Source organism: Melanotaenia boesemani, chromosome 6 (genome assembly GCF_017639745.1).
Source record: "Melanotaenia boesemani isolate fMelBoe1 chromosome 6, fMelBoe1.pri, whole genome shotgun sequence".
In the NCBI taxonomy this organism is placed as follows: Eukaryota; Metazoa; Chordata; class Actinopteri; order Atheriniformes; family Melanotaeniidae; genus Melanotaenia; species Melanotaenia boesemani.
Genome location: NC_055687.1, coordinates 17,978,895 through 18,003,001, shown reverse-complemented (window position 1 = coordinate 18,003,001; position 24,107 = coordinate 17,978,895). Strand labels below are relative to the sequence as shown.

The window sequence follows — 24,107 nt, the reverse complement described above, 5'->3', positions numbered from 1 at the left end:
TGCCAATTGCCCATGGTTACCTTGTTAGAAATAGTAACACAGTGTCGCATTTCTGACGAATGAAGTGGCTTACCGATTCATCTTGCAGATGGTTTTTATTTCATGGATGCTCATGTGAGGTGTGTTTTAAATTTTGCCACATGTATGCCCATTTTCATTTCTTGACTTTCAGGGAGTGTGATGTAGTTTCTTTCCCTAATGTTACATTTTCAAAGCCATCGACCTGCAGAAAAAAATGATGCAGTCTGGACATCAGTGTGCTAAGTCTGATGGTCAAATCTTCTTGTGGCATCATGTCTTTGAGACATTTTCAGGTTTTTGTTCACCCAGCAGTTTGGCTGTTCACCTACTGGTTTAGCTGTGCTTTGTGAGCTGCATGTACAGTGTGAGTGTTTGATGATATGTGTGAACACCTCCCAGAATGTGTGTTTTTAGCTTGGCTTGTGAATGTGTGTGTTTTTATATGGGTCCAGTTCAGGCTGGGCGTTTTGAAGGGGGCCAGACAGCTGCCTTTTACTGCCACAGGGGGTAATAAACAAAGAAGGAGGGGTAGTTATTTGCCCCTTTTATTAGAGAAGGAGGCAGAGGAGGGGACTTTATTGGGGTCACATTGTAACTACACACAGCTGCAAGGCAAAAAAAGAAATAAAGAGGAGATACTTCTTAAAAGTGGTTTTATCATCACTAAATTCCTCTGTCAGGATTCCATCCTTTTCTAGTTTTTACTTGTGCTAGTCATCCATCCCCCCCCCACCCCCCACCCCCCCATTTCCAGGACCCTTAACAGCCTGCTAGCTGTTAAGCACATCTGCTGTCAATAAGCTGTACCCTGTAATCTAACTGGCATTTCCTGCCTCTGGAGACGTGCCCACTGACCTGCACTCTGACCATTTGATGACTGGTCAACTGGTTCACAGTCCGACTTGCAAGCTGACCTTTATTTGTCCTATAATCTTCCAAGGTTGTCATAACAACAGATGTTCCATAAATGAGGATTTTCAATGGATTAGGCTGAAGATGAGAAGATCAATACCACGCTTGCGTCTGTATGATTACATGTACAGATGGGTGACAAATTAAAGAAGCCATCTAAACCCTTGACCATCTGAGACAGACGGGGGAGGAGGGGGTTGTATGATTAAGGTCCACATCCAAAGACTATGAGGCATCAATGAACTGTTGTTTTATGAGGATGGAAATAATGTGAAACCAAACTGGACATCTATGGGAATCTGTAGATTAATCATCAAATGATCACTCTTTCATTCTTCAAGTAGAGTTTCAGAAATTTCAGTAGCATTGAAGCTATTCAGTCAGCAAAACCTTTGAAAAACACTTGACTGTGCTTTTTCTATCCTTCTATAGCTCCAGTGGACAGTAGAGGCTTGACCATAAGCAAGCAGCTAGCCTGGCTTTGTATAATGGCAGCAACAACCCGGCAACACTAGTATTGTAAAGTTCAGCAAGGGCCAGTCGATGATGTCATGTGCACTCTCTGTTGGTGCTTTGAACAGCTCCACAAATACATGCTTAGGTTATATTATTTTTTGTGCTATTTGGCAACAGTTTGAAAAAATTTGGGGAGCAATCTAAGTTATGGGTTATTCCTGTTTTAGTGCTGTTGGTTTTTGAGCTTTGCTCTGCTGCAGAAAACCAGACGTCAGTGTGGGCAAAGATCATCGCTGGTATGCACCTAGAGAGTTTAAAATACCTAAAACTGACCAATGAAGCTGTTTACGTTTACATTTTCACCTGTGCTCCATCATTATTATTTTATTTAATGTAGTTTCCTTTTTGTGATGAAATTTGCTGCGATCATACCCCTTTTGGGTCAAGTTAACTTTCAACCAATCAACATTCATGTATCAAATATGTCAAATGCTGTTAGCTTTTATGGAAGACAGCACACAAACTCTTTTGTTTTGACTGAATACCTCAAAACCTTCACTCTGCGTGAGGTTAATACCAGAATGAACCCTGGATTAGACGGTGTGTTCTGTGTATTTTATCAATTGTCAGACAAGCAGCAAAGACTAAAATGTTTTGGTCTGCAGCAAAAATAAATATAAAAGAAATAGCTCTGCACATCACCTGTTGCAAAACAGACTTGTCATTATTACTTGTTTTTGTTTTCTGAATTAAATTAAAAATTGCACATGTGCTGACTGGACAATTTTTCTATCCTTTGATTGTTTCGGATAACTGTTTCTTATTGTTTTTACCCTTCTCAGATAACAACCTTCTGTTTCTAGCTATGAATTTACCTCATATGTCATATGTCATGTCATATGTTGTTAATTTTTCATTTAGTTTCCCACAAAAAGTGAGTATGTGTGTTTGCTAAAGAACAATATGGCCTATTACTTTAAACAAAATAGTCTTTAATGATATTAATACATGAATTATACCTAATTTACTTGCAATTAAATGGAAATAAAAGACAGCAAGAGCTACTGCTGGCTTTCCTGCAGCTGACTTTGTGTGTTTGTTTGGCAGGGAAAATTGCAAGATGAGCAGATCCACATGAATCGGTCTGGAATAACGAGGGCGTGTTGCACAGAGACGATTGACGTCGACAGAGGGAGGGATGGCAAGATAGAAAAACTGAGAAGGGAGCGAGAGATCCTGAAAGGGAGGGGACAAACAAGTTATTCTAGTTGCAGACAGCTGACAGAAATCCCAAAATAAGATGGAGCCATCTAATGCTTACACATTCTGCAGCTACACTCACAAACCATAAAACACAGGCACTGTTATAAATGCTTTTCTGCTCTTAATGGTTTTCAGCACAAGAGAGCCAAGAGTCGAAATCAAGCTGAGTTAATTACGTGGTTTAATGTTTTTCCCATAGAAAGTGTTATTTTCCTATGATCATATTTAATATAAAAGAGACACAATGTAAAAATCAAGTCTAGTGTAGTAATAAATATAAAATGACATCATGAGATAGAAAAAGTTGGTGGGCAGAGTTACAGAAACAGAGAGGTCATACGGACATGTCAAAACTGACCTGATACTGGAAGAGCTCATACGGTTTACACACCTACAAATATAGTCTCACACCTCATCTGCTGTCAAACAGCACTTGCACACACTCACACACACACACACACACACACACACACACACACACACACACACACACACACCCACACACATACAGACAACACAAATACGTGAGCTGTCATAGAGCAAATCAAGCTAACAACGCAACACGTACATTCATGTTTAAAACTCCAGCTGGTTAAGTTTGATGAGACAGATGGAAAACACAGGAGCTCAGACTATAGTGTATACATTACATGCTAGATACAATAACCACACTTATTACATGGTGAAGCTAACAGGGGAACTGGAATTAAACTATAGGTTGTTATCTCCCAGCATTGAGAAAGTAGTGTTGTGACAGACATGGTGATGCAGCAGAGGGAAGAGAAGCTGGGAGGATGAAACGTGAGAAGTGCTCTTGTTCATTGTCGTTCGTAGACCCTGGTACACACCACATCATCTGCTCTCATGGTCTGAAAAGAAAGAGAGGGGCATTTAATGTGGATACTCACATTGACAGGGCTAAAATATTCCTAAAAGTGCAACATTCCATACAACAGCAATTAATGCTGATCTATTTAAAAACTCTTTTTTAACTCCGACAACATAATTTCAACTACACCATGCTGTTTCAACCAAACTTTTTTGAGGGGGTGTTTAGAACCCAGAAATAAGCATCTGCCTCTCACACATGAACTTTAACTACTGCTGGCTTCTTAGTGCCAACCCTCAAGCAAGCATCTCGTAAATTCTTGTTCTATTTTACAGGTTACTCAATCAAAAAACCATTTACTGCAAGTAAGGCGGTGGTAGCTGCCTGTGTGCATCACCTTCAGTTTAATTAGTTCACAGGTAGATCTGCGCGTGTCAGGTAGTTATACTGACAGAAGTTAAAAATTCACTCCTTTTGCTTACATTATGATTTGCAAGTACACTGTGCATGCATCCACAGCGCCTTTTCTGTAGGAACCCATTTGTGATATTGCTTGTTTTGCAAGTAGACAAAGTTTTGGGGTCAATTTGCAACAGAGTCCCTGTAGATTAACTTACTGTAGATGTACAATAATGGGATGATTGACATCCATTTGTCTAGCTATATTTCCACTCCTCTTCCAGTCTCAAACAGACCAACTGTGGTTTGGTCAGTCACAGCATTATGAAGGCACACAAGATAATAAATAATATAATATAATATAATATAATATAATATAATATAATATAATATAATATAATATAATATAATATAATATAATATAATATAATATAATATAATATAATAGTGTTCTGAACTTTAATATCTCTGAACTTTACATTTATTTCAGAAGTGGTTAAAGAGTTAGTCAAGACACTAGGAGGGAGAACTCCATGACTTGGGGACAAATTGTTTTATGCTGCAATTAAGTGAAGCAAGAAAAGGAGATATTACTGTACCCCATCTCTTTATACAGTTGCTATTTATTTAAATATACTGGGTTGCAGTAATGTAGATACAGCTAAACGTAAAATAGCATACCCATCTGACAAACATGTTTATGCCTTAACCTGTGTGTAGTTGTGCTCAGTGTGTTACCACACCACACCATAACTATTTTCCCTGCCACAAACTACTGCAAAATACTTTAAGATTCAACAAGCACATTTTAACTGAAGGTCTGCAAATTTTTTACTCTGCATCTTCATCAGAAGAGTGTATGCTCAGCTGACAGCTGTTGGCATGTATATTAATGTGACCCAAACTTATTGAGCTGTAATAGTTCACATGAAATCCTAAAATCTATTAAACTTTATGATTCATTGTAGTCAAATTGTTTTGTACATACCATTTAGGTGTAGATACAGAAAAGTATTTGGGAAACCCAGTGCATGGGCTACAACACAGCTGCACTTTAATTAGTAATATGTAATCAACAATTAAGTGATTTTTAAACTAATTTTCTGCCTTTAGTGGAACGTCTGTGTAGATTTACCAGGATCAGTTTGCTATCACTGGTGATCTCTCGGGTCCAGGACGTCTTGGGTCCCTCTCCTTTCTGCAGAGTCTGCTCACAGCTGATCTTGCTGTCTGTCTCCCAATGTGGAAAACTCTGAGTTCATGAAGGAGAAAAAACATCAAACACCCTATCTGGATGCTTAGACGTATGGGTGAATGGATGCGCAGATTAATAAAATGTTATTCATGGGTAAATGGAATTAATGAGGGAGTGTCTAATGGAGAGGGAAAGCTCCAGCAGGGTGATCACTGAGAGGTGATAACTTGTGATGTGCTCATCGTAAGTAGAGTGAAGCCCTGGCTGGTTGCATGTGTTTGCTTTGGAGACGGCCAAACAGAGGCCATCAATGATAAAAGGGGGAAAGTAATGGGTAGAATTAGGGAGGGACGGAGGGCAAGAAAGGGCAAGAGCGGGGGACTGGAGAGTTGAAAGGGCTGTAAAGAGTGTGAAGGAGTGTCGTGTAGCATGATATGCCATCAGAAAGCAAGGGAGGGATAAAGCTGTGCTATTAGCTAATAAAGCTGTGCTATCAAGCCAAATTAAAACAGACTGATGTCATTTGGACAGCTCCCTACCCACACAAGCACATTTCTTCTGCTGATTTATAGGTTTGTGTGGGCATATAAAGTAGAACAGAAGTTCATTTAGGAAAAGTTTATGTCCATGTGTTGTGTACCGTGCAGGCACGTCCATCCACTGTGGTCTCGTTGAACTCTTGCCCCACGGTGAAGGTGATGTGGGTGGTGCGGACTGTGGTGGAAGTTTTGATAGAGAGGGTCTCTCCATCTTGCGTGATCTCCACCAGTGGCTTGGAGGCTGCTTTTACTGCAATCATGCGCAGCATAACATTCACACCTGAAAAACATGCACAACAAAAAAAGAAGTGGGAGAACAGAAAGTAAATATCACTTTTGCATTGCTGGTCTGAATATGAAGCGCTTCTATCAGAATAATTCATATCAAAACGCTGATCATCTTGGGACATTTGTAGAGTAGAGCTCAAGTTCTAAAGCTGTAAGGAACAGTGCAAACAAGACTTTAGGTCTTCTGCGTATTTTACACCCGGTGTTCTCCTGCACGTTTAGGGTATAGGAAGCAGACTTGCATTGCACAGCTCTGTCTAATAATGATGGCAGAGGAAACAATGAGGTCAGTAGACAAAGCATGTCTGCACATCTGCGTTCCCACCAGACTTAATCATCTTTGCACACACATAAACACACACACACTCAGACTCGAACACAAGAACTAATGTGGGGATTCCTTCTGCAATCTAGATTATTTTTATTCTTCTTTTTCCAGTTTCCAGCAACCACAAGAAGAGAAGACACTCATGAATCAAAATAAGGAGGATGATGCTAATTTTATATAAGCTTGGATAAAAGACATGTTTCTTTGAATGTGAGGTATTTGTGATTTATTGCTCACAAATATTTATATAAGCAAGCTTTTAACAATGTTTCTATCCTGTTCACACACACACAAACACAAACACACACACACACACAGATACATTTTTAAGCTACAATTCTGTTTTGTTTGTTTGTTTTTATATGAGTTGCTTGGTTATTAATTTCCCTGTACTTATTCTAAACTCTGAATAAAGGAGGAAAAGAATGGACGTGGAAGCTTTTACGGGAAAATGAAAGAGAAAGGAGGAAAACTGACGTTACAGAGTGGGAAGAGACGGGAGCGAGGTGCAGACCGCTGTTGAGGTGGAGTAGGGGTCGGGTGGGTGGGGTGGGGGTTCTCAGACGCTCGAGGGTCAGTGGTCTGTGTGTGGTGTGTGAAGATTTCAGTCCAAGTGTGAGGGGAAGTGTGTATGCACTGCTGCGTTAGGTTTCACACCTCTTACCTCACACACATCCCCACCTGTCACCAAGTGTAAATATATATGCAGAGAAATGCACAGTCATTGAGCATGCATCAAGATGTTCAGCCTATACACTGTATGACACTCAGTACTGCATGTGCATTGTCACTGTGTCACATGTCTATTACCTTGTGTGAACCTGGGTTTCCCTGTTATCATGTTATTAGGAAGGAAATACAGCAGCAGGTAACTACTGGTACTTTGTTGAAGACTCTTAATCTGATACTTATTATAAAGGGAAATCTTGTACTTTTTGATAGATGTATAGATGATGTATTTCTTACAATATTATAGCAACTTATATAACGCTTTAACTGCCAGAATCATTTAAATGATTGTAATCAAACATTCCTTATTGTCAATATGAGCCATGTATGTAGCTCATATGGTGTGTCCTCCGTCTCCACATGGACTTCGAAACAAGGGTTGTGTCTTCATTTGTAAACCATTTGGAACCCACAGAGGAGCCTCAAACTTCTTAGGCAACTGTAAGATCCTAAAAGTTTAAGATGACCCTCAAATTCACACGGTTCTGACCACTGGGGACACACACACAGTCGCAGCTAGACAGACAGTCAGGGTCACAGGTCAAAGAGCAGAGGAAGGATTTGGGGCAGGGAGACAAGAAAGCGGGAGGAGAGCAGGAGTGAGGAAAGAAAGAGAGGATGGATGGAGAGAGAAGGTAGTGGGTGCTGACAGGTTGTATCCAGCTGCAATGTGCCCCCAATGAAATGAGGGATCAGGGGCCACTCCTCTCTGTCAGTCATACCAATGCAATGGTATGTTATAGGAAACATGTGTGTGGTGTGCGTGTGTGTGTGTGTGTGTGGGGGGGGGGGCGTAGGTAATAGATAAATAAGGTAAAAACCTCAAATGAACAATACATGAAATATTATATTGTCTTCATTTAATAAAACTAATCTAAATACACCAATGTTTCAACAGCTTTTAGTCACATTTACCAACAATATCTTGAAGTAATAGTGGTATCAGGCTCTTGCATTGTTGCAGAGGAATTTTGTCTCACTTTTTGTTACTACATTGCTCAGTTCATTGAGGTTTGTGGGTATTTGATTATGCTCCTATTACAGCATTTTAATCAATTTTATGGACTTTAACAGGGTCATTGCAACACTTTTGCTGTGCTGTTTGTGTGTTTGGGATTATTGTTCTGCTGTATGACTATCAGACAGGTGGCCTCACATTTGACTCTAGAATATCCTGGTATACAATAGAGGTTAGGATCCACTCAATGACTGCATGGTGTCCAGGACCTGTTGGTGCAAAACAAACCCAAATTTTACCCCCTCCATCACCATGATTAACAGTTGATATGAGGAGCTTGTGTTGATATGATGTGTTTGACTTTCACCGGACATGGTGCTGACATCTCCACTTTGGTCTCTGCCATAAGAGCATTGTTCCAGAAGTCTTGTAATTTGTTCATATGCGGCTATGCTGCCATGTTCTTTTTAGAAAAAGAGTCTTTCTCTTGGCAGCTCTTCCAAACAAGCAAAACCTATATAGTATTTTCCTAATTGTGCTGTCATGAACTTTTGAACATTTACTTGAACATGAACATTTACTTACCTGTAGAGTCTGAGATGTGGCTTTTGTGTTTTTCTGTTATGTTTTTTGCAGATTCTCTAATTATAAAGCAATTTGGCCTTGGAGGCTACTTGCAGGGATGCCCAATACTGAGAAGATAGACAGTTGTCTTTTTTAATTTTCCCTTGTTAATAATCTTTCTCACTGTAGAGTGGTGGACTCTTGATTGTTTGGAAATGACATATAAGCCATCTGAGATGATGGGTAACTGCTGGTTTGAACATAGACATAAATGTTCCAGACCAGTAAACTGAGAAAACTGCTTTCATAGAGAGTGTGAGAGTTTGGTTGCGTTATCACATTGCCTTTTTTTTTTTTTTTTTTTTTTTTTTTTTTTTTTTAGAGTTTAACAAGCATTCCTTAATTATTACATAAGCCTCTAAAGCACCTCATGGAAACACACACACATATGTCGAAGGTACAAATTCATACAGAAACCCTGACCTCTCATTAATTTGCAGGGTGCCATCTAATCATATCGCCATCGTATCCTTTGTTATAATCGCCCTCCCTCCTCCCATTTTGCCGCCTCGAACACATACAGCTACAAAGAGGGATGGAGACAAATAGACGGGCTTACTGGACCGAAGTTGCACGCTAATTGGTACGTCAGGAATGGGCGCTTCCTCACTGTTGTGGTGTGTCTGCGCTCTGGACAGTAGCGCCATTTGTCACCTCTTTCATTGACCTCCGCATGCTGTGGACTAACTGAGTGTGTCCGAGAGAGAGCGAGATAAAGAGCAGCCTTGTTTGGCGCAATCATATCTCTCCCTGTGCGCTACGTGATGACATGAACTCCAGGTGTGCGCTGGAAACTCATAATGAGAAACGACTATGATAGACTGTTCATAATCTGTGCACGCGCGCCCATGCACGCTCTTACACTGCGACGCCTTGCAGACTCCAAGCTTAAAGTGATGAGGCAGAAAAAACTGTGAATGTCAGCAGCAGGTGTTTGTCCCTCTCCCTGTCTGACACTTCAGATAATAATGCTACTGTCCTGCACTGTATTGTGTCATAACGGTCCTCTTCAAAACCCACACACGCACACACACTCTGGGGTTGTGACACAGACAGATGTGCCGCCGTTTGTCTCTATTGTGTTAGTAGGACAGGCCAAAAGGGGAGATGAGAGAAAAAGGGTGAAGCTGGCTGGGGGCCAAGCACTGAGGTTTGGGTTCTGCAGAATGACAAAAGACCCCCCACCCACGCGGTACAGAGTGATCCAGGCATGGTGCACGGATGCAAGGGAAGATTTGACCTACAATGTGCTGAGAAAGCTTGGGCACAGTTTGAGCTGACACGTCTGATCTGTGTCATCAGGCAGAGATGTCAAAATCTCCATGCAACAGAAAAATCAAAGATAGAAGGCAATTATTTGAACCCTTTTCTATCACTTACCCAAAGCTTTTAAGAGTTCCTCGAAGTTTTCAGAGCTTTTCATCTCCCAAGTGCCAGAGAAATCAGGAATTTTGCGCTCCATGTTCAGCTGCAGGTAGGTAAACTGTCAGGTCCAAGTCTGGTGGGACAGTTTTGTCTGTGAGTCAAAACTGCTTCAATTATCACCCCTAAATCTCAACCAGACGGCGCTGGATCCTATTGGTTTAAGTCTTCCTGAGCAGTTGTTTCTGCACTCTTCCGGGGATGAGTGACCGACAATCAGAGGTCTTATCTTGCGCTGGTGCGCGTTATAAGCGGCTGCGCTTCAATAGAATGATTCGGAAAGAAATTATACTTGCATGAAGTTGCACACGCCTCTTTCTTTACGGGCACGCCCCAGAGGCCAACAGAGTACAGGCAAACGGTCCACGGTGCTCCATCTTGACCACGCCCCTGAGGGCAACATGTGCATTTCAGAGCTGCATTTGGAAACGCCTCTGATCCGCGCGCAACCCGGAGACAGCTAAATTGGCCGTGCGCTCTGCTGAAGCCTCAGTAAAATAATACAATAAAGCTAAATATCAAGATGTTATACGTTTTGTCTTTTGCCACACATCATAAAATCACATGATTGAATGAACTGCTTGGATTCAGTCAACGTTTTTTTTTTTGTTTTTTTTTTTTCTTTTTTAAGAAAAGGGAGGATATAGCCAGGCCAGTCTGTTGACAGAACATGTCGTCTTGGCAGGGCGGTGCGAAGGAAGAACTAGTCAACTGCCAGACTGGCAGACTGAGTGGATGGCAGAGCCGTTGTATGTGTGTGTGTTTGTTGAGGGAAGAGAGTGCGCGCGAGGGAAGAAAGTGTGTGTGTGAGAGAGAGAGGCCAAGTTTACCCCAGTCTCCTGTGCGCCGTGGCGCTGTGTCATAAAAATAAAAACGGTGGTAATGGGATACAGCTACTGGCTGCGACCTTTGGGCTCTCAATTTAACTGGGCCTGTGTCAGAGGAAAGAATACTCATGAGGGAAGGATACAGGGAGAGGCAGGGATTAAAATAAAAGGTGGGATTGGCGCAGGTCTCCCTTAAAGCTTGTTCCCCCCCGCTGTTAGGACGGAAGAAAGGGGCTAGAGGAGGAGGAGATTTGTCAGACGGGGCAGGGTCAGGGGCCCGCGGGGTCGGAGGTAGCCTAATAAAGAACACACTCACTCACAAACGCACACAATCTACGTATGCACACACAACCACGCATGCATGCATGAGCTGATGATGGATGGAAACTGCACAAAGCCGACGTTAACTATTGACTCTTGATGGATGATCCCATCAGCTACACTGCACGGCGAAATAGTGTGAGGTAACCCGGGCGATTACAGGGAGGGGGAGTATCATCAGGATTTGATCCCCTTGAGAATCATTTAGGTTGCATGCACACACCCGCATATACAACGACTCAGTGCCAGACTTATAACAATGGCCTACTGACTCACAAAGGTGAACAACTTCAGAGTGATATTTGGTAAAACGATATGCGCTTTTACGCACCGACCTGCGTTCAAATAAATCTACAGCTCTGTCTGATAAGCTTTCTCACATTCTCCTTTCGTACACAAGTCATTGGCCACACACCATGCTACAGTCACGGCATGTCCTCACATGAAGGCCATATCACAATCTCCAAAGTTCTTCTTTTCTTTTTGAGCTTTAACTCTTTGACTTGATAGAGAGGGTGTAGTTTACAAACAAGATGGGTTCAAATTAGTGTAAAAATAATATGTGAAAGTTTGACAGCAGTCTGCCACACTGCTGCCATGGTGGTCTGTTAAATAACGTTTGTTTAGAAAAGGTGGGAATCCATCATGTCACCAAATTCAAATTGGCAAAGGATACAAGAGAGTGCAGGGCGAATTCATCTTTACTCTAAGGGTTATTAGCATATTACCATGGCATAAGAGATGAATCAAAGGCCAGTGAATCCATGTAGTGCAGTGACAGCCTCACCCATCTTGTGTGTGAGCAGTTCAGAGAGGGGCTTGATAAAGAGCTCCAAAATGTGTGTGATGCTGCATGTCAGCACGTGATGACAAAGCAGGGCTCAGCATTCAGGTCCAATCAACCGTGCTCTGCTCCTCTCAAACTCATTCTCTCCACTCATTCCTTCCCTCAATTCCTCTTTCCTCCATGTCTCTCTTCTACCTCACCCAACTGTCTCCCCCTTTTCTCCTCTCTTTCTTTCTCCATGCTCCTACTGACAAGCTTTTGTTCTTTTGTGCAGCTTTGACACATTCCTCAAGCATGTTGAGGAGGAGAAGGGGTGAAGAGAAGGATGAAAAGCATAAGAAAGAGAAGAGAAGTTAGTGAGAAAGTTAGAGACTGGAGTGGAGGTAATTTTTTATCTCATTGTTGTGGAGAAAGGGATAGGGAGTGAGTCAGCAAAGATAGGCAGGGACAAAGAGACCTAGAAGATCAAAAGCTGACAAAGATGGAAAAGTTGAGAAGCAATGAAAGACGAGAGACTCCTCTGTCTATAGAGGTGTAAGAAGTATTAGTTTGCTCTTCTAGTGCCAGCTTTACTTCAATCACCTTTATTTCCTTATGCTGCCACTATTATCCTTCTGTAGCCTATATTGTTCACTTCATTTTTTCTTACTGTGTTCTTTCTCACACTGAGTTTATTGTTGTTAACTGATATCACCTGACATCACAGGGACTGACAGGCCATGGAAGATAAACAAAGTAGTGTGACTAATTTAAGATCAGCCTAAGTTCAAGACAGAATCGCACTCAGCATTACAAGAAAAAATATAAAACTGAAACAGTGTAACTAATATGGACAAAATGCCAAAAAGAAAAAAAAGAAAGAACAAAAGATACCTTAGGGTTTCTTTTATCAAAATCCTACTTTTCTTTCATGCAAAATTGTTTTAAAGTAAAAGCTTAGAATTGGATTCCCATCGAGTTACAAATATGGGCTATGCTTTTCCTTGAATTAGCTGTTTTTGTTTTATGGCATTTTACATTATATAACTAATCTGTATCAGTTAGAAAAAAGATATTTTTAATTACATAATACACCAAACAAAGAAGAAGATATTTAAAGGTGCAATATGTAATGTCTTTAGCTTATACAAACTCTTTAAAGCTTATAAAAAGGTAAGTCAAAAACAGCAGAAAGAAAGTGCATATTTATATCAGATATTTATTTATTTATTTATAAGTTGAACTGCTAACCAACTATGGCCTGTACACTCATGTGATGGATTAATCATGTTTATTTGTGACATAAACCAGCACCTGAGGGCCTGCAGTTTTCATGCTACAGTGTCACTACTGAGAAAATGATACAGTAACAGCAACACCCTCCTTCATTTTTTTTTCTTTTTCCATGTTTTATTTATGGTTTTTCAAATTTGAAATAATTTTAAATTCTTTACATTTCACACCCCACACATATCCTTACAGAGATGAACCAGCATGACTGGGTGTGCCACGCATTATTATGTCAATTGTGGTGCACATCACTGTTTGCAAGCTCATGGACTGCAAGCATCAACAATAGTTAATGTCACTTTGTCTGAGATGAGAAGGAGAATAAGCAGTGCAGCCCACAGAGGAAGAAGCTGTGCTGTGCAGTGTGTGGTTTCCTTTTGAAGATTTTAACAGTTTGTCAATCAATTTGAAAAAAAAGTCTAATACTGCTCTGAGATTGTGAGCTTTATTCACAATGAAAATAATTACCAGATTTGTGCAATTTAAACAGGTTGCTACAAGTTGATTCTTAAAGGAAAACAAAAACAAACTTGCGTGTGGCAGAGAGCAGAAACAAATCTCTGCTTCTCCGTTGGTTTATGGAATCTGTCTTTTATTCAAATCAGACTGAGCCCTGTATCAACACTCTCACCAGAATGACCTGTGCCATATCTCCATTCTTACTTCCTCTTACGCTGCTTATTGTTTCCTATTTCCGCTCCTCATTCAAATGACACAGATTTTAACCATATCAGTAGAACATCCAGACTATTTATTGTTCCAAAGAACCCTGACCAGGATGTAGGATTAAAAACTTGCTCAGAGTAATTATTCTTTGGAAATGGTGGTGTACTGTTTCAGATGTGGCTCTTATGCAAAATGTTGTTGCAATCACTACTTTTTAGTGGCAGCAACATGTCTGCACAAGTTACAGTTTGTGTGTGTGTGTGTGTGAATGTAAAAGTGATCAACCCACAGAAAAATTACACTTCAGTGCCTTTTTCCACTTTATCATCCAGCTGACTTCCAGTAAAAATTCTCACCCTGGTATCCTTAGTAATTCCAGATGTGAACTTGACCCTGGCCTTCCAAACCACCAAGTCCTGGCTGGAGTCATTATTACTGGCCTTTACCCTAGAAGGAAGCAACCGGGCAAGAAGTGCTTATGCAGCCACATAAAAGTCCCATGAATTACTGTATCTTTCTCACATTATTTATTCCTTCACCAACATGAGCATAAGACCTCCACATGGGGCTGTGAGATGATTAACAGAACAGGGAAGAAAACAAAACATTCATATGACACAAATTGGAGTTATTGTCCGCATCCTTACTTTTTAAGCATGAAATATTTGACAACTGAACCTCCCCCTGGCTCTAAACATTACATTCTGAGATGCAAAAGCCATTATTATTATTTTTTAGTTTAATGGGCCACAAACCAAGACATCTGTTAACCACTTCTCTGTTGCACAACAAACAGCAAGAGTGACACATTCATATTTACAGCCAAAAAGTGTGTGCACTGTAGGTTCCTGGCATGCTGACCCAGCAAACCACATGGGTTTGATTAGAGGGGTAAGGATGGCAGCATTTAATGTGGAAATGGGAGGCAGAGAACGTAGGAGGCTGACAAGCAGAGAGGAAGAGATAAGAACTCAGTGCCTGAAAACAAACTTCCACTCGTGTGTGTAAATCTGCTAAAATGCCAAAATCTTAATAACTGTGCTCAAAAGTTACTTATAAGGCAAGATAAGACCGGATTTATGTGGCTGTTGCTTATTTATAATTACTCTTATTACTAATTATTACTTGTCCTAGTTCAAGTCTATTTTATAGGAATGAAACCTATAAAGACAAAAGTATGACTTAATAACAAAACCACACACATAGCATCACCCTGACTTGGAATTTTTTTAGATATAAAGTCCTGGTGGACAGTGTATTGGTGAGTATGACTCAAGCTGAATCTTTGTGGACAAGAGACTGAATCTGGTTATTGATGCATTTGAACCCAGACGCCTGTATTACTCACACGCTGTTCCTTTTGGCCATCAGAGCCTCCTCCTTCCCCCTCCAACTCATAAAATCCCTCCTTCCTCCCCCTCATGCCTTTGTGGTTCTAATTATCGTGCTCCTTTGTTACGAGTTGTTCTGGTCTGGACAGCAGGAGAGCAAGAGCCAGAGAGTAATTAGTAAGGAGGAGAGGTGAAGGTGTATATTGAGACAGAAAGTTCATCCTGTCACAATGATCTTAAATCTAGACTTGTTCACACATGCAATTTTTATCAAAGTTAACCCCCTTTGTTTTTGTTTTGTTTTTATTGTCCATGTCACTGCCACCTACAGTTTTAATGAGCTCATGGGTCCCTCTGAGGTGCTACATGACCACAGCACTGTTAAACCACTTTGTATGGCCTGAATGACGCTGAATTACTCAACAGCAGGCAGGAAGCAAAGGACAACAGAAGGGAGGAGAAGAAGCAGGTCAACATACAAAGAAGGAAATGGAGGAGATAGAGGAAGGTTGAGTAAAGTACAGTGAGATGAAGTGGGTGAGAAAGCTGAGAAGAAAAACAAAAGCTTGTTCCCATACCTTCCCTGCTTTTCTCCTAACTTTATGTCAGTGGGGTTTTGTTCCTAAAAACCTAACAAGTTCAATAAAGTGCAGCCATCTTTGGGTTGTATCACCCCCCCTTCTACTTGCATCCTCGCCCTCCACCCTCATGCTGCCTCTCACTCTGCGCTCATTCTTTTATTCTCCTGCAGCCTTTCCTTCTCGACCCGAGTCAACGATTGTTGTGCGTTTTTGCTTTTTCCTCAGCCATGATTGTGTCAGCAGTCTGCGTGTGTTCAGAAACTCTGTGCATACAAGCATTCATCTCATTAGACTAGAAGCACAGCTGAGTGTGATGTCAGGGATCTGGAAATACTAAGGTTGAATAATTTGAATGGAGGTCAACCTCTGGTCATTGCTGTTAGATGTAGGCAGAATGTGTCCCTGAAGTCTGCAGCATTACCTGACAATGTGGTATCAAATTTATGTGTTCTATTGTTTTTCTTTAGCAGGAGGCTCTCATATGGTTCTGCTGTGCCTCAGGGAAGAAAGCAGAAATATGGCATTAAGTTTAAGTGGTCCTGTGATTTCTTCATGATCTTATGACTTTGCCTAAGGCCTATGAGAAACTGAAAGGATAACAGATACATTAGGGGGCTGAGTTATAAACTAAAAATCACTTGTATTCCTTTTCCTCCTCAACTAAATCATGGGGCAGGAAATTAAAAAAAGCTATGCTTAAGAGGGCTGAAGCTCAGGGATGCATGTTTCTATAAAGGTATGGTTTGGCTAACTAACAAGTGCTAAGGCTTGTTAATATTTTATTTTATTTTATTTTATTTTATTTTATTTTATTTTATTTTATTTTATTTTATTTTATTTTATTTTATTTTTCGTCTAGTTTTTGTCCATGTTTCAACTACCTACAAAGTTCCGATAATTTCTGCTTGGTCATTTTTGTCCAGATTCACTAAAAACCGTGTCTCTGCCACCTACAAGTGGAGACATCTGTTCTTCCATCTTGGTTTTCAGCAGCACCAACATCACTCAGATATTTAATCTGTGATCGGGACTGATCACACATACTCATCCCGACATTAACTCCATTATTCATTTCATAACCTAGAATTACAACAGCTGTTTTCACTTGATGTCAACATGTTCCCTGTTTATTCTTGCTTGTTTATTTTTTCCTTTATTTTGTTTTTTGTTTTATATGTTCTTGATTGTAACATGTTCCTTGTCTCTTCATCTTAATGTTGCCCTTGATTTTGGATTTTCATGCTTGTTTAATTTATTATGTAATAGGGTTTCCATGTAAAGCACTTTGTGGTGTAACACTTGATTTCTTGAGTATTCGATTCAGTTTAGTCAGCTATATTATTTATAATGTTCTGCTTATATGTTTCATCATATGACCCTTTTCCAGAAATCCAGGCTCTTTAGTTCTGTTTTCATCCTTGCATCATTGTATTAGTTTGAATATTTTCTGTTTTATTTCCAACCCTTTGCTATTTAGGTTGAATTTGAATGATCTTGAATTGAAATACCTTTCTTTTTTGTTAAGTTAATCAAAGTTCATAATGAAAGTTTTATTCTTCACCTCCCTACTGGTCCCAGATTTGGGTTTTTCACTGCAACCAACTGCAACAATTTTTAGGTTTTATGCTCAGATTTTTTTGGGCTTTGTCCGCATGATTTTGAGGTCTTAAAGATTTAGATACTTGGAATCCTGGTTTGATGCTTTAAAGATTGTATTAACATTCTTTTAAATTAAATAGTCCTGTCAGAACTTTTTTTTAAATATTCTGTTAAATTTCAGACTCAAGAGTCAGAGTTAAGCAAAATATTTTTTGTCAATTGTTTTTGTACATTTATCAAGAAATTATGATGATAATGTTCCTTTCACTGAAGCATTCAGACCTTGCTACACCCCTATGTCCTGGCAGAAACCTTCAAGCTTCTTCAGGCTGGATGATTTTCCAGAGGAACTCCACAATGCTCTGGTTAAGACCCTTTAGTTGCTCTGAAGTCCTTCTTGTGTTTTGATGATTCTTAGATTATTGTTAATCCTGGGATCTTGAGCATTCTGGGACAGGATCTCTAACAGGATAGCTGTAAATTGTTCTGCAATCACCGTTTCAGCTTTCGTGATTGGAAACCATCCCCACAGAACAAGGATGGTGCCTTCACTGTGTTTGTCTGCAGGGATGGCAGTAACATGGTGATGTTTAGTGCCTGGCTTCCTCCACACGTTGTTGGGAATTTCAGCTAAACAATTTAGTCTTTGTTTCATCAAAACAGATTATGTTGGTGTCAACAGTCTGAGAGTTGTATAGTGTCCTTTTAGCAAATTCTCAGTAGTCTGTCATGTGTCTTTTAGTGAAGGATAGCTTTTATCTGCCATAAAAACCTGACTGGTGTGTTGCTACACTGATTCTTCTGCAATGTCATCCGATTTCCACGAAGGAACTCCAGGTCTCATGGTGGCTTTTATGCCTGATTGCTCAGTTTGACTAGGTGGTTTAAACTTTAGGGGGCAAAATACTGTAAAATGGCTTATAAATTTTCTTTGCCAGATTCTTTTCCAGGTCTGTCAGTGCACCTACGAACATTTATTTTTTCCTCATGACTTAGTTTCACTATAACAAGAACTACCAACTATAAAATCTGACAGACAAGTATACCCGTCTTTGATTATAAGTCTTTTATTTAACATAGTATAAAGTGAACGATGCAGCATTTTTTAATGGAGGGTCTTAATAGTAATTTAAAAGTGATATTTGAATAATTTATTCCAAGGAATTCACACACATCGTGTAAAGATTATCAGGAAAAATAAATTTACAAATTATATTAAAATTTAAATAAATACACAGGACAATGGTGCAGTGCTGAAGCTTTGCTCTGGTCTGTGTTTACAAACAGCTCTTGTGCCATCTAGTGATGGCAGGCAGATGGTGCATGCCTCTCCTCTCCATCTCCTCTCCTCTCCTCTCCTCTCCTCTCCTCTCCATCTCCTCTCCTCTCCTCTCCTCTCCGCACATGCTTACTTCATATAAAACTGTTGTTAGTGTTTTCTTCTGTTTAGTGCACTCAGCTTTGTGTGACTGCAGGCCCGCTCAGATCCCTGCGGGGACAGGTGAGGTCAGAATATCTGGAAGTTTGTTCAAAAAAGTGTTTATGTTCGAGTCTCCACAAGAACCAGTTTTACTGTGAGACCTGCTGAGTGGCAGCAGTTTTCAGTGTTGTAATCTACACAAGACTAGATGGGCTTTTCTGGTAAACTGGCTTTCAAGTTTAGACATTTTTAAAGGTTATATTTCTGAGGTGTAGTCAGAAAGACTTCAGATTTACTAAGTGGCAAGTAGTTTGTCAGGATAGTGTTTGTTTATAAAACTACACATGAAGATACAAAGAGTATACCCTGTGAAATAAAGTGTAGCTTATACGTGTTACATTTTGTGATGCTTCTTAGTGGATAAATCTGTTTAAATAAGGGCTGCACACGTTAACACGTTGTCTTTTTTTTAAATAAGTTTTTGTTTACAAAGTTCTTGCTCACTGGCTCTGAACACACAGAAACCACATGCAGAAGCACCACTTACCAACAGTCAAATGTTTAGTTCCCCGAGTCCATGGGTCTGCAACCTGCAGCTCCGGAGCTGCAACAGCTCTCTGGACCTTCCACAATGGCTCTTAATACATGGCTAAAAATGCTAAAGAATTGACTAATATTTTTAAATAAAGGTATAATAACAAATGCAGGTTTTTGGAATTTTTTCAGTTTTTTTTCATGGAATAATTGCATTGACTTTCCACATGACGACACTGAAAGTACCAAGGAATTTTTTAAATCTATTTTTTTTTTTTTTGTTATTAGGTTTATATTTATAGGCTTTATTATTTATTTATTTTTGCATAATTTTCCACAAACATCTACATCCCATAGAAGAAAGTCTGTCTGTCTTTGCAAAAGTTTAATGTTTTACTTTATTCTTAAAAACTAAAAATAGAAATAAAAATGTGGTTCTTCAGAAACAACAAATTTCCTATAGCAGATATTTATCAAAAATTATAAGCAGTCTTTTTTTAAAAGGTCTTGTAACATTTGAAGCTCTAAATGAGTTTTATGTAGCTGGGCTGAGGGAAAAATGGCTCTTTGGATTTGTAAAGGTTTCGGACCCCTGCCCATGTCAGATAGGATTCTCCAAGGGTGATTTCATAAAAAATGCTCACGAGACAAAAAATCCCAAAACTGAAAAGAAAAAGATACCAACACTCACAAATTGTTTTAATTCCATATTTACAAAAAAAAAATGCTAAAAAACAGTTATGCAAAGCTTTGACCACTTTATAGATGAGTTGCTCAGAATATAAACACCTACAGAGTTGTTAGAGCAGTTCTGGTTACTTTGTGTGTTGTGTGTTCTGGTATATGGTGAGCTAAGACTTGTGTCCATATATAAGAGTGCCAGGAATGACAGGTAGTCAGTCACACTGATAACTACCTTTAAGATCACCATTTCAGTTGTCAGGGAGATGTGATGCCTCTCACATCCTTAGGCTTGTGTGTTATATCTTATGTGATATAAAACATAATGCTCAGTTGATTTAATTTTTAAAAATGGGAAAAAAAGATTGTAAAACAATTTGTGAGCATTGACTCTTTCAGTTGGTATTGTGAGCATTTGTCTGCACATACCAAGGGCCAACCTTAGACTCTCAGAGCAGTGGAGAGTTTGCAATGACAGTGGTCATTGCAAACTCTCCACAAAGAAAGAAAGAAGCTAATTCAGCTCAGTCTGTCCTCCTGTTGAGTTCCTGGTTGTCACGAGGCTGAAAATAAAAACAGATAACTTGGACAATAAGTCATCAAATTGAAGCTGTGTCCAGTTAAGCTAAACACTCGAGCTAAGAATGCAAAGTTAGAGAATTTATAAGCAAGAAATCTGGATCAAGTACCATTAAAGGTGCGTGGATGGAAGTTATTGTGTAATTTGTGAAGATTTATCTCACATCACCATCTAGAAGCTGTGAGATTCTAATCCTGCTTTCTGTTTGTTCACCTGATGGAAGGGAATTTTCTGATATGGTTCCCTCTGTGTTCAGAAGGAAGACAGTTTCACAGCTTTGAAATTCATTCTGATGAATTGTTACTGTTAAGTAGTAAATCCTAAAATTTCCATCCTTTTTCATAAATATTTGATTTTATTTCATTAACATTGTAGGCAAGGCAGTTTATTTGTGTAGCACATTTCATGTACAGGATAATTCAAAGTGCTTTACATAAAACAAAAGCATTACAGATATTAAGAAATACTAAAATGCAGCAACAAAAAGCAAGAATCACAATAAAATCATAAATTACGTTAAAATTATTAAAAGCAAGATAAATTAAAAAGTTACCGTGCAGAATTCATACATAGGCGCATGAGGAATATTTTTAGCCTGGATTTAAAAATGTCTACATTTGGTGAAAGTTTAATCTCCACTGGCAGTTTGTTCCATTTGTTTGCAGTATAACAGCTAAAAGCTGCTTCTCCATGTTTAGTCTGGACTCCGGTCTGGACTAGCTGACCAGAGTCTTTGGACCTAAGAGCTCTGCTAGGTTTATATTCTCTGAACATATCACAGATGTATTCTGGGCCTAAACCATTCTGGGATTTGTAAACGATCAGAAGGGTTTTAAAATCTATTCTTTGACTGACTGGAAGCCAGTGTAAAGATTTCAAAACTGGTGTGATGTGTTCAGATCTCTTAGTCCTGGTTAAAACTCTAGCAGCAGTGTTCTGGATGAGCTGAAGATGTTTAATGCTATTTTTAGGAAGTCCTGTTGAAAGACCATTACAGTAATCCAGCCTACTGGAGATGAATGCATGGATGAGTTTCTCTTGGTCTTTCTGGGACACTAAACTTTTAATTCTGTTGATGTTTCTGAGCTGGTAAAAAGCCGTCTTAGTGACAGCTTTGATGTGGCTCCACTCCAAGGTTACAAACTTGGTCAGTGATTTTAAGAGCCCGAGTCTCCAGGTGTTTACCAATGTTGACCCTCTTCTCTTTGCTACCAAACAAAATAATCTCAGTTCTGTTTTCATTTAATTGTAGTAAATTCTCTCTCATCCAGGTGTTTATTTGCTCCAGACACTGACACAATAAGTCTATTGGACTGCAGTCATCTGGTGACAGAGACACATAAAGTTGTGTATCATCTGCATAACTCAAGATACAATTTACAAGAACGGCTACTGTGTGAATAGAAAATTGCTGCTAAATGCTGTTTGTTTGTTTAATGTTTGAAAACCAAGTTACATTTTCTTTATATAGCAGTACTTTCTCCCACATATAATACACTGATAGAGCTTTTCTAGCAGATGGAGACAACATGTGAAGCAGCATGTGAAAGTAATTGTGATTTCAGGCTTGTTTTGAAATACAAACTTTTGCAATGCACATTAAAAGGGTCTGAAATGGCCATCGACCTCCCTGGTGCTAAAACCCAGCAGTTTACAACTTTGATTTCTGGCCTAGCACAACACAGTTTTGCTTTACAATAATCCATCAACACCAACAACTGGAATAAAATGTTTTTTACAACACAGTTGGGTCTATTACATTTTATCTGCACTGTTATTTTAAGGCAAAACAAACATGCAATAAGCAAAAACTAACTAATTAAACTAATTAAGTAGTGAAACATAAATCAGTGACTCTTTTCATGTTATGGATACTTGAATTCTTTGAGAAAGAAGTAGAGGAAATTTTCTGATTGGCCAGAAGGGTCTCATAAAAGTTTACACTGGATGCTTGTACAAAATATTAAGTCTTGTTTATTTTGCCAAAAACATTCTTTATGGTCAAACTTATCAAACCACTTATCTTGCAGAGATCTGTAACACTTTATAAAGTTTATATAAGAGGAAATTCAAGTCAAGTAAATTCCTTTTTGTATGAACACTGTACTTATTCAAATTTAAAAGTCGGCCACTCATCAAAAGATATGAATATTTCTGTAAACGACTGGTGCACATAAAAGCTGGAACTTCAGTAACAAAAATAAATCTTTTAAATACAGAATCTTCTTCAAGATGTGGCTGATATGTTGTGAATGAGATTCAGATTTAATACTGTTTTAAAAACAAATGAAATATCAGGAAAAAAAAAAGGGGTGTAAAACTGTCCTCAGATAAAAACTGTAGTCTCTTTTAGTTCCTCAAATAATGATTAAAAACAGTCAAAAGCTATAAACAACAATAAGAAGAAGAAACAACCAGATCCATGACATTTTGAAGCTGGGAGCATGACTTTTGCTTCTTGGGTCCTGGCACCCTCTGGCATTGTTGCTTGGCTTTATATCTGTCGGGTTTCCTTCAAAGTGGACTGGCAAGCACTGATTTTCCAACACTTCACAGGCCAAAATCAGATGTTTAGTCTCCCTGGTGACCCTTTTGATCCCACAGGTTCCTGGTTCACTCCTCACCGTGACAAAGGTAAAAGGCTGCTGGCTGATGCACAGGTTATCCTTATACACCTTGCCTCCTCCGCTTGTGCACACAGCTTTCACCTCGTCTAGGTCATCTGGATTGAGGAACGACTGAGTAGGTCTGCTGCAGCCTCCAGAATTCTTAATGAACTTCTCCCATTCGTTGTGATCCAGAGAATGTGGAGATCCAGAAGGGACATGGCGTCTGAGGAATGTTTTGTATCCATTGTTCCATGTGGAGGGCTTGCAGGGAGCATCGTTTTTAGCACATGTTTGTTGACCCAATAGGACACAGACGGCAAGAGAGAGAAAAGCTCTGTAAGTGGCCATTATCCAGAAGTCCTGCAGTGTAATAACAACTATAAAATCAAGACAATCTTAACAGGCAACACACTTGACAGCTTTTTAGTGCCCTGTACTCTAAGTTATATGAAACACAATCCAGTAACTAGTAGAGGTTGACAGAACAACAGCTGTGTTCATGTGCAGTTAAGCAGAAGAAATGCAAACAGCTGGGAGAACTTCCTTATCTTGTTTTGAGCACAGCAGCTGCTCCTCACAGCCACAATATGGACCACAAAGTTTCAGATGTACGTCCTTTCTCCTGCCCTTCAGTTGCAGTTCCACGTGTCACTTCCTCTGTGAAACATGGGAGTGGCCTGTGTACTGAATAACTACACATGGTTGTGCTCTAGAGCTGTATTCATGGTGTGACGGGATTCGTTTCTTTAAATATGTAGCCAATGGAAGTCCAGTCAGAAGTTTTTTTTTTATGACCACTGTATGTGTTCAAAGTCTCTAATAAGCCGACCGCGGAAACAGAACCTGTCCAACATGGACCCGGACCTATGTGTGCAGACCCTGAATTGGGACGCACCTATAGAGCCTGAGTGGGTCCTTTGGTTTTAACTGGCGCAAAGT

The 24,107-nt window shown here is 39.6% G+C and overlaps 1 protein-coding gene across 1 annotated transcript; it reads right to left on the bottom strand.

Annotated features, from left to right (window-relative positions):
* Nucleotides 1-2,816: 2,816 nt before the first annotated feature.
* crabp2a (cellular retinoic acid binding protein 2, a) lies at nt 2,817-10,252 on the bottom strand. The gene is made up of 4 exons (XM_041986805.1): nt 9,922-10,252; nt 5,716-5,894; nt 5,016-5,132; nt 2,817-3,521 (listed from the first exon to the last, which is right to left on the bottom strand). Exons 1-4 carry the CDS (start codon nt 10,001-10,003, stop codon nt 3,471-3,473), a joined length of 429 nt encoding a protein of 142 aa, XP_041842739.1. The 5' UTR covers nt 10,004-10,252; the 3' UTR covers nt 2,817-3,470.
* Nucleotides 10,253-24,107: the final 13,855 nt, after the last annotated feature.